Below are 11,658 nucleotides of genomic sequence, written 5' to 3'. Positions count from 1 at the left end.
GGGAGATTGGTAGAGCAAAAAGAAAAAGAAGAAGCATTGCATTGCACGGGTTTTTGCAGGGTTGGTGGTTATTTTTTTGAAGTTGGAATGGAACACGCGTTTTACAAAGCGCACTCACACGAGAAAGTGCAACCGACGAAGAATCTTGAAAGCTGGGAGAACAAGGAGAGAGAGAGAGAGAAATAGAAAGAAAGAAAGGCATTTCAGATTGTAAGCTTCACTTTCCTCGTTTGTTCGTTTAAAAAAACACAAGCCAGGGTGTTGTTAATGGGAGGGGAAGGCGGGATTAAGGGGAGAAAACCTGACAGTTTATTGACTTGCTCAAAATCTTTTGTGCCCTCTGAGGTGGCCTTCTTGGTGGTGGCCCCCTAAAATACAGAAACACACACACCCCCAACGCACACAGAGAGGTCTGGGTCTCTGGCCCCATCTCTTTTACACCTTACAGTTGGTTGATGAAGACGGCCTTCGAAAACCAAAGATTTTTGACTGCCCTCTATCTTTGTTGCATTTCTATCCCGCCGTCTTCCCCAAAGAGCTCGCACTGGTGTTCATGGTTCCAGTAGTAGATAGGTAGCCGTGTTGGTCTGCCATAGTCAAAATAAAAAAAATTCCTTCCAGTAGCACCTTAAAGACCAACTAAGTTAGTTCTTGGTGTGAGCTTTCGTGTGCATGCACACTTCTTCGGATACACATGGTGTTCATGGTTCTTTTCCCCCTCCTCAATGAATCCCCCCAACAGCCCTTTGAGGTAGGCGCTAGGCTGAGAGTGAGCTTCATGGCAGAGCGTGGATTTGAACCCGGGTCTCGTTGTTAAAGGAATTTCAAAGCATTCCCTGCTTACCCCAAGGATTTGGTGGCTGGAACATCTGCCCTGGCAACCCTGAAATTACTGGTTTTGAGAGCGGGCGTGGAGTTTTAGGACTTTTAAACAGTTTTTAGCAGTTTTAATTGTATTGTATCGGCATTGTTTGCCACCCTGGGCTCTTTTGGAGGAAGGGTGAGATATAAACTTAAGTAAATCAGGCACATGCTTTTGGGAGTAAGTATTCCCATTTGCATCAAGCAGGTGTTACAAAGCAATAAATTAATTTCCGCCTGCCCCAAAGTCCATTTTTCTCTCCCTAAACTGCACCAAGGCTTCACTTCGTCCCATATTTGACTTTCAAGTGCTTTTTGAGAACTTTTTTTTAATGCCAACAGCCGTATGCCATTGTTTAAAATTTATCTAAATTTTCTCTTTAAAAAAAACCTCTTTAAATTTCTCTTTAAAAGTAGCCAGCCACTTTCCTGATTGTTCTGTATTGCTTTAAAATGTTTTAATGTATGACTGCATCGAATAATTGAAGACATGACTGCTCTTGCCACTTGTGAGGGGATTGCTTATAAATGTAGACTTTGAATGGACAAGTGTATAAATGAGTTCTCAATTTCATTACAACATATAGGTTAAAAATAAAGACATATGTATTTGGATGATAATAACATCTATATATTAGATAAGCATATATGGAATTGTAATTCTTATAGTGATACAGTATAGCATACCTTTCTTTTTTATATAAAAAAAAGCACGTTCTCACTTTTTTCCCTATGTTCTTTATTTTAAGTGTTGTTAAAAATGCAGTCCTCCGTTGTCTCCTGAGACGGATGGATGCCAATAATAATAATACTACTAAATGAATAAAACATTTTAATGTTGCTCTCCACCTCTCTGCACTGTGGCAGGCCTGCCCATGATGTTCTCATTATTTTCTCCTTTCCACTCCTCCTGGTCTCCCCACTCCCACCAGCTTTGTAACTGCCCCACCACAGAGATAGAAAAAGAGAGGTATTGCAACAGAGCCTTCACTTCCAGCTCCTGCCTTCAGGCCTCTGCAAGGAGCATAATGCAAAAATTAAGTTTCCCTCCACCAGCCCACCTCTGACCTTTTAAAGTGATTAGTGTTGTTGTTCTTTAGGTGGTGCCATTAATATGCACGGCACTTTGCTTGGGGAGCTACAACTCATGAAAAAGCAAATATAGCTCTGCTGCTGGTCCATAAGGGGATGGTGAAATTCACAGCTACATTGACTGGCCTCCAGGACTGCAACTCCCATCAGTCCCAGTGAGCAGGGGTTGTAGTCGGAAAAAAATATATATGAGGGGGCACCAAGTCTGGCCTTGAAGCAGAGCTTTCCAAACTGTGTGTCGTGACACATTAGCGTGTCAAGCTGGAAAGGGGTTAGTTTTGCCTCTGGTTTGCTAGTAAAACTGAATTAAAACTGTGTCACGAAATGGTGCATGTCAAAAATGTGTGTCACCAACATGAAAAGTTTGGAGAGATCTGCCTTGAAGAATAGAGAGTCCAGCCGTTTAAGGCTGAATCTGCAACCAGAGGATTTTCCACTACCTGAAGATAAGGCTTTGCATTTTGTGAGGTTTGCACTCCCTTCTGACCATGAGGAAATTGCCTCAATTGACTACTTTTAATAGCAATAATAATTTTATGAGTTATACTTCGCCAATCCGGCCGGGTTGCCCCAACCACTCTTTTAGCTAGAAAACCATTCAAAAGCAATCTCTGGTGTGTCTTTGTGTGTTGCCACGGATAAGTATACAAGCTGAATGTTGAAAGATTTGGGACAGATTTTTTTAAAAATCCTTCACGCAGCGCAGAGTTAAACTGTGGAACTCACTCCCACAGGATTCTAAGGCATAAACTGCCTCTGATAAACGTGTACACAAGCTGACCTTGCGGCTACATCCAGCCAAATTTTGGTACTGTACTTAACAAAGTGTTGATGATGAAAGGTTCTGTGGAAGGCTTGCCAGGCATTCTGCTAGATAAGGGTTTAACTTTGTGATGCATGTTATTGTTTTATGTCTTTTCTTCTGGTTTATTTATTAGTCTTGCAATGTAGCTTCAGCTACACAGATAAATATTATTATTTCTTTGACTTCTGTACCACCCCTTATCTGAAGATCACAGGGTGGTTTACACTATAGAAACAATATTCCAAATATAAACACAACCATACAAATATTCAGAATGTAAACACAATATTTGGAAGCATCTGGTTGGAATCATAAGAGTGGGAAGGGGCGCCGACCATCATCTAGTCTGACCCCCTGGAACGGCTGGTGGGGAAAACTTCCTGCCTGAAACAGCGGAGGGCTGCTGCCAGTCAGTGCAAACACGAAAGCTTATACAGTACCAGAACAAACTTAGTTGGTCTATAAGGCCTTTGGTTAGGGCACAGCCTGACCCCCTCCTTTGGCAATCTTTACAATACTTTAGTTTATGGTTGCCATCAATTCTGATTTTAATTAATTCTTATGATGTTTTTATAATGTTGCACTATTTTAGTGTTGTTAGCCGCCCTGAGCCCGGCTTCGGCTGGGGAGGGCGGGATATAAATAAAATTTATTATTATTATTATATTATTAAGGTGCTACTAGACAAAATATTTAAAAAATAAAATTTAAAAATTTGGCTTTGTAATTTGGAATTTTATGTGATTTAATTTGATGTGATTGGCCAGTTAATCAAAAATTATTTAAAAATAAAAAATAAAAAAAAATTATTTAACACTGAGCTGGATGAGGCAAGTTCCTCTTTCCCTACGAGTGTTGAGCACAGGTTTCTCCTGCGCAGGCCACGCACAGATGCAATCTAGGGTTAAACTGCAAGAAATTTAAAAAAAGTGCCATTTATTATTTTGCATCAGCAAGCGCAAGGAACCCACAACACGCACCTCTGCCTCCCCCCTTTCCATCTTCCACTTAGGGTGGCTCTTGCTACACCAAGCGGGAAGCGGCGCTGAAATGGACTGCGCCATTTCAGGCTACAGGGTGGGTTAGGTTTATTTTTTAAAAAATAAAAAACAAACCAGCTGCTGCACCTTGCAACGAGAAAAGTGCCGCTGTAGGAGATTTTTTTTTCCCCCATGCCGCGCTGCTTTTCTGCTTGCAGCGGTTTTGAAACGACCTGCCATATATCATGTCATTTAAAAGTTGGTATGTCCCGCTAGCTGCCTGTCTGGAGCGGAACAAACCATTTCGCCTCCCTGTTCCGGGGGGGGAGGAGGAGTTGGCGATAGAGAGAGGAAAAAGAAGGAAGAGACCAAGGCCTAAATCACTCCTGACTTCCTTTTAATGGTTTAAGCCAGCTCGAGGGGGGAGGGGGGAGGGAGGCTTCTCCAGAAAGGAAGAAGAGGGGAGAGTTTCCTTGACCCAACCCGCGAACGTGTGAACGCGACTCCTGGTGGGCTACAGCGTTTGCAAAAAAGCGGGGGGAAAGAATCTGGGCTTCGGCGGGTTTCCTTGCAAAAGGAGCTGAGAAGCAAGTGAGTGCTGCTGTTTTCCTGCCCCTTCCTCCCGATGTGCGAGGGGGGCCCAAAAGGTGCGGAGCAGTGGGGTTACCTCTTTGCATTTCTGGGTGCGTAGACTTATTAAAAAAAGGCTGCATAGACTGAAGAGCCTCATTGTCCGCAGAGGAGACTTCGCAGTCGCTTGCGAAGCCATTTTGTTTGCGAGGAAGGCAGAGCTTTGCCTAGCAGAGACAACACACCCTGGATTTTTATTATTATTATTATTATTATTATTATTATTATTATTATTATTATTATCACACCCTGGATTATTATTATTATTATTATTATTATTATTATCACACCCTGGATTATTATTATTATTATTATTATTATCATCACATCCTGGATTTTTATTTATTATTATTATTATTATTATTAATTAATTAATTAATTAAACAGGGAGCTGTGATTTTGGTGGCAGGGGAGGGGGTGCTTCTGTTTTTGTTTTCTAACTCGCATTCTTATTTCCTAGGGGAAAACGTGTGGTTGTTGTTTTTAAATCACGCATTTGTTGCTTTTGAAAAGATGCACGTGGGAAGGCAGTTTTAGTAGGGGGGGCAAGGCGTAGCTCAGTGGCTTTGAGTGCAGAAGGCCCCAGGTTCAGTCTGCGGGTAGAGCCTGGAGCCCCCAGCCTCAAATCCTGGAGAGCTGCTGCCAGCCCGTGTTGACTCTATGGAGCTGTGCGCCTTGAGCTAGATGGGCTCCATGGGAGGGAGTCAACGCTCCTCCTGCTCCGAGTAAACCCACGAACATGCTTAACTTTAATTTCAGTGGGTCTGCTCTAGGCAAAACTGAAGTTGCAAGTGTAAGGCGGCTTTTTGTGTTGCAAAGGAAAGTATTTTTGTTACTGTCCTCAGTGTTGTGGAAACATGGGTTGCGACCCTATAGGGTAGCCCTGGTGCACAAAGTGGACAAGACTCTTGCACCCTTTATTAGTCCAGCTGGGATAGCTTGGTTGGTTAGAGCGTGGGGCTGGTGACGGCAAGGTTGCAGGTTCGATCCCTGAATGGGGCAGCTGCATATTCCTGCATTGCAAGACTAGAAGATGCTCAGGGTCTCTTACAATTCTGTGATTATATGATCTCTGATTAGTCACATCAAAGAGGGAGTTTCCTTCCTCTGCATAACTGTTAAAGCTGTAAGGGCGGTTTTGTGCCAGCCTTGCAATTCAGTCCAATGCGGTTACGCTTTCGGGCAGCAATCCTATGACCGCTTACCTGGGAGTAAGTTCCATTGAGCTCTGTGAGGTACTGAGGTTTACTTCTAAGTAGGCTCATATATCAGCATGGTACTGTTGCTGCAGGTTGAGGGTTCCTGGGTCATGTATCCCATATTACTACTACTACTACTGTTTATTGCCTTATATCCTACTTTTTACTCCAAAGACCTCAAGGGGGCATTTATAGTTCTCCCCCATTAATTTGAATTGATTTTAGAGTGAATTGATTTTAGAATGCTGTGTTACTTTTATTGTTTTTTAGCCGCTCTGAGCCCAGCTTCGGCTGGGGAGGGCAAGATATAAATAAAATTTTATTATTATTATTTATTATTATTATTATTATTATTATTTGATCCCCACAACAACCCTGCGAGGCATGTTAGGCTGAGAGGCAGTGACTGGCTCAAGAAACATCCACTAAAATTGCCTTGTCGCGCTCTCTGTACAGACCCAGTGCTCAATTACCTACAAAAGCCTTGGGCTTCGCTGATATGCTAGCAGCATGCATATCGCCCAGCCAAGCAAAATGCAGCAACCACAGCAACATGCATCATTCTGGATTTTTATGTCTATAGCTCCAACTATATCTCTGTTTGTCACTATTTTCTCTTGCTCTTTCCCCTGGTAAATCACACTCCCCACTTCACCTCTCAGACAGAAGTAAACCCACTGAACGAAAGAGGGCTTAAACTTGGAATAAACATGCCCAAGATTGCATCTTCCTTTACCATCTCTGAGGGGTAATCCCATTCAAACAGAGAGAGAGAGATTCTCTGATATGTCATAGCCATAAGCGCCAAATTGCTTTTACAAAATTAAGACTTGATCTTATCGCCTTCTGCCTTTCTGGATTGCCTTTGGAAATCACTTTTAAAGCTGCAAGGAATTTTCTTTGGATCAGTGTTTCTGTGTGTGCTGCAAGACAAGACACTGTTCATTACATCACACAGTGTCCCCTCTATAAAGATCCTCGTGGAAAACATCTGTCTTGAGTTCAGCTGTGGGGGGAAATGTTATTACGTCAACCGAGTTTGTGTGGTTTTTACTGCTGGCCAAGGAAAATAAGGCTATCTTGTATTTGTGTTGGCTGCTGGGAAATTAAAAGCCAGATTTGCAGCTCAACTGTTGTTGTTTAGTCATGTCCGACTCTTCATGACCCCCTGGACCAGAGCACGCCAGGCACTCCTGTCTTCCACTGCCTTCCGCAGTTTGGTCAAACTCATGCTGGTAGCTTCGAGAACACTGTCCAACCATCTCGTCCTCTGTCCTTCCCTTCTCCTAGTGCAGTGTTTCCCAACCTTTTTTGGGCAAAGGCACACTTGTTTGATGAAAAAAATCTCGAGGCACACCACCATTACAGCCCCGTGACGTCAGCGCGCAGCGTCACGCCGGGAGGGACGCACGAAAGTGTAAGTTTCAATTTTTCCCCCTCCCCCTTGCTGGGGAACCTCCAAGCTTTGGGGGTGGGGGGGGAGGAGGCAGCAAAGCGAGGCAGGAAGGAGAGCGCGGCTTGGCTGGGTGAGCTTTGGCAGGGGCAGGGAATGAGAGCCGCGAGGCGGGCGCTGCGGACGGAGGCGCTGCCCGCCGAGCTCGCAGGCAGCCAGGCAGGCAGACGGCGAGAGCCCCGCGCTGGGCGGCCTCTCCTCGCCGCCGCCGCCCCGCCTCTTGCCGCCCGACTCGCCCGCCTCCCTCCAGGCAACATCTCGCGGCACACCAGGCAACATCTTGCGGCACACTAGTGTGCCGCGGAACAGTGGTTGGGAAACACTGTCCTAGTGCCCTCCATCTTTCCCAACATCAGGGTCTTTTCCAGGGAGTCTTCTCTTCTCATGAGGTGGCCAAAGTATTGGAGCCTCAGCTTCAGGATCTGTCCTTCCAGTGAGCACTCAGGGCTGATTTCCTTCAGAATGGAGAGGTTTGATCTTCTTGCAGTCCATGGGACTCTCAAGAGTCTCCTATCAGTGCATTTTCCCCACTTTGTTATGGCAGAACAAATAAAATGGTTACTGTTGAATCATCTCCCTTCCTCTAAGGGCTGTGGGATGTTATCGACTGGCAAGCTCCCGAAAGAAGGAATCGGTCAGCCTGCAACCTAACAGTGTGGGGTAGTGGTTAGAGAGAGTCGGGCTAGGAACTTGGGAAACCAGGGTTCAAATCCCCGCTCATCCATGAAGCTCACTGGGTGTGACTTCGGCTCAGTCTGAGCTACCTCACAAGGTTATTATGGGGTGTAAATGTAGGATTGCCATAAGTCTGGAATCTCCTGGACTTATCCAGAATACTGCATCCGCAAGCAGTTCCTGGGCGGAAGTCGGTGAAATGTCTGGTCAGATCCAGACATATTGCAGCCCATGTGTCGGCAGTATCGTTCTTGCCTCAGAAATAGCTCAAAAACTTCCCATTTCTTTGCGATTTTGCTAAAAAAAGCTCAACGACGCCTCCTCTCCGGATTTGAAATATGGCAACCCTAATGAAATGGGAAGGGAGGGAACCATGTACACCACCCCAAGATTAGTTTGCTCAGTTTCATTCCCTACCCCAAATAAAGCGCTGAGAAGTGAATATTTGCATTTAATGCCTCTTTTGTTTCCTCTTTTCCAAGGCGTTAGCTGGAGATGTCCTCTCATTCTTTGCCCTTGAGATTCTCTCTAGAGGGTTAAATCCACCAAGTCCAGATTCCTAGAGGAATACCTGTCTAGGAACCAAAGATGTGAATGGTCAAAGTCCTAGACAGGCAAGACATTGACTAGGCTCTTGCATACTACCATAGTGGCAGTATTCTTAGTGGAAAGAACCCCAGCAATTGAGGGGTGTTGAGCACCAATTGAGGGGTGTTGAGCACCATCCAGGATCCAGTGTGCTTCCGGAAATATAGGCAAGAGGAACAAAAGTTCTGCTTTGCCATTTTTTTTAGGTTGGATCCAGCTCTTTTCACCTGTACACTCATAATGGCTGGAGTTAACACAGAGACGTAAACGTCCATCTGCTCGTTGGGTCAACCTCAGAAGGAGTCCACACGCAGACATGGCGAGCTGTTGCTCAGTGCCCAGATGCAACAACCGGCGTTGGCGTGGATCCCACGTCACGTTTCACAGGTAAGCTGGGCCACCTGGAAGGAATTGTGGGTGGGGTATGAATGATTGCAAAATCTCCTCCTGCCTTGCTCAAATATAGTGCAGTTCTGTGACACAATTCTGGGCACCACCATTTTCATTGTCTGGAAACGAAGCCTTACGAGGAGCGCTTGAAGGAGCTGGGTATGTTTAGCCTGGAAAAGAGGAGACTGAGGGGAGATAGGATAGCCATCTTCAAATATCTCAAGGGCTGCCACATGGAAGATGGTGGAAGCTTGTTCCCTCCTGCTCTGGAGGGCGGGACTCGAACCCATTGCTTCAAGTTACAAGAAAGGAGATTCCGACTAAGCACCAGGAAGAACTTTCTGACAGTAAGAGCAGAACGGTCTCCCTCAGGATGGATGGCGGCTAACAGATTGAGGTTGAATCCTGACAAGACAGAAGTACTGTTTTGGGGGGACAGGAGGTGGGCGGGTGTGGAAGACTCCCTGGTCTTGAATGGGGTAATTGTGCCCCTGAAGGACCAGGTGTGCAGCCTGGGAGTCATTTTGGACTCACAACTGTCCATGGAGGCGCAGGTCAATTCTGTATCCAGGGCAGCTGTTTACCAGCTCCATCTGGTACGCAGGATGAGACCCTATCTGCGGACTGCCTCGCCAGAGTGCTGCATGCTCTGGTTATCTCTTGCTTGGACTACTGCAATGCGCTCTACGTGGGGCTACCTTTGAAAGTGACCGGGAAACTACAACTAATCCAGAACGCGGCAGCTAGACTGGTGACTGGGAGTGGCCTCCGAGACCATATAACACCGGTCCTGAGAGATCTGCACTGGCTCCCAGTACATTTCCGAGCACAATTCAAAGTGTTGGTGCTGACCTTGAAAGCCCTAAACGGCCTCGGTCCAGCATACCTGAAGGAGCGTCTCCACCCCCATCGTTCAGCCCGGACACTGAGGTCCAGCTCCGAGGGCCTTCTGGCAGTTCCCTCACTGCAAGAAGCCAAGTTACAGGGAACCAGACAGAGGGCCTTCTCGGTAGTGGCGCCCGCCCTGTGGAATGCCCTCCCACCAGATGTCAAAGAGAACAACAACTACCAAACTTTTAGAAGACATCTAAAGGCAGCCCTGTTTAGGGAAGCTTATAATGTTTAATAGGTTATTGTATTTTAGTGTTTTGTTGGAAGCCACCCAGAGTGGCTGGGGGGACCCAGCCAGATGGGCGGGGTATAAATAATAAATTATTATTATTATTACAGTAATAGTCTATGACAATTTCCACAACTACGTGAGTGCCCAGCTCTTTAAAATTCAAAACAAAATTGTTTCAGGTTTCCTCTCACAAAGGAAGACCAGTTGAAAAAGTGGCTCGTGAACATCGGACGTCAGAACTTCACTCCCTCGTACAACGACGTTGTGTGCTCAGAGCACTTTAGAAGGACGGATTTCTGGGGCAAAGTGGCTTCCGGGCGGCGGGAACTCAAACCCGGAGCAATCCCAACTGTCATTCGTCGACCGAAAAAGGTGAGGGGATTTATTTAATTTTTTAAAGAGAAAACAGGGTGCATACGCGCCGTACATTTAAACTACTGGGAAGTATAGTTTGTTCAGGGTGTTGGGGGGTTGTAGCTCTGTGAGGGTAAACTACAGTTTCCAGGATTATTATTTTTGAGAAAGCCGTGTACTTTAAATGTACTGTGTGTGCAAAGCCTGATGGTCCAGTCGATGATCAGGAATTACTTATCTGTGTTTTTATCTTGTATTTTTATCTTGTGAACATCCCTGAGATCTTTGGATGAATATAAATCTAATAAATAAAAATAAAAATAGAGAAAAACAAGGCTGGTATATAAATCTAATAAATAAAAATAACAATAATAAAAACAGTCATTGTTATTTGATTTAATGTACCCTTTAAAAATATAGGAATGGGGTAAGGCAAATTCCTTCCTGTTTTAAGAAAAACTGCTCCCTTTCCCTTATGGGGTATTCCTGAGCCCAACCCTATCGGAGGAGAAAACAGAGGCCAGCCAGAGTACGTTGAGAAGCATAGTTTGAAGTTTATTCAAGGAACTTTTGCAACAGGGTCCCTACTCCCCACACGCAGGAGGGAGGAGAACCCAGAACAATGGTGTGCAAGTCCTTTTATAAACCTTTGAAATTGCCCACCCTGTAGCCCAAGACCCACCCCCACCCCAAAAAACCCCCCATCATACATACATCACAGAAGGAATAATAAAAAAATTCCTTCCAGTAGCACCTTAAAGACCAACTAAGTTAGTTCTTGGTATGAGCTTTCGTGCGCATGCACCCTTCTTCAGATACGTGTGCATGCACACGAAAGCTCATACCAAGAACTAACTTAGTTGGTCTTTAAGGTGCTACTGGAAGGAATATTTTTATATTGACTATGGCAGACCAACACGGCTACCTATCTGTAACTGGATCACAGGAAGGAGGCAGTCTACAGCAGAAGTCCTATCCTGCCAGGATACCTGATAATGGTCACTGATTGCTTTACCTGGGCAGCCTGGCCATTCTTTTGTGATGGTTAATACTTTAGCTCCTGAATCCAGGTCACAGGTTCACCCTATTCATACACAAATACGTCCTTAAGACAGGATTTGTAAGGAAGAAGACAATGGAAAGGCTTTCCCCATTTGCCTCCTTTACTGCAGAGGAATATCTGAGGTCATTGGGAGAGTCAAAATGGCTTCAGGGTTACTCTTCTGTGCTGTTTCAGACTCATGGTTCATATATTTAGATATGTGTCCCTTTATGAATATTTCTTCTATATTTGAGACCTTAAAATTCTTATAACAACCGGAACAACTAACTCACTCTGAAACTCACCTACAGGTGGTACCTAACACCAAGGAAATTACCGTATTTTTCGCTCTATAACATGCACCAGACCATAACACGCACGTAGTTTTTAGAGGAGGAAAACAAGAAAAAAATATTCTAAACGAAATAGTGGATATATGATTTTTGTGGTTCATGCTGTGGCCACA

At 44.9% G+C, this 11,658-nt stretch overlaps 1 protein-coding gene across 8 annotated transcripts in view; it reads left to right on the top strand.

Annotated features, from left to right (window-relative positions):
- The first annotated feature begins 60 nt into the window (after positions 1–60).
- The window catches only part of LOC309524593 (uncharacterized protein), a 31,798-nt gene continuing 20,200 nt past the window's right edge, over positions 61–11,658 (top strand). For 4 of the 8 annotated variants that reach the window (XM_082209294.1, XM_082209292.1, XM_082209293.1 and 1 more), the window contains exons 1-3: positions 4,071–4,385; positions 8,490–8,670; positions 9,976–10,168. In XM_082209294.1, the coding sequence (XP_082065420.1) occupies positions 8,600–8,670; positions 9,976–10,168 (264 nt within the window). In that variant the 5' untranslated portion in view covers positions 4,071–4,385; positions 8,490–8,599. Of the gene's footprint in view, positions 211–4,070; positions 4,386–7,426; positions 8,310–8,489; positions 8,671–9,975; positions 10,169–11,658 lie in introns of those variants that run through there. The other 4 variants (XM_082209289.1, XM_082209288.1, XM_082209291.1 and 1 more) reach the window with 4 other exon arrangements.

The sequence above is a fragment of the Podarcis vaucheri genome (assembly GCF_965113315.1).
Source record: "Podarcis vaucheri genome assembly, chromosome: 2".
NCBI lineage: Eukaryota > Metazoa > Chordata > Lepidosauria > Squamata > Lacertidae > Podarcis > Podarcis vaucheri.
Note: the sequence above shows the minus strand (reverse complement) of the source record. Positions and strands in the feature narration are given on the sequence as shown.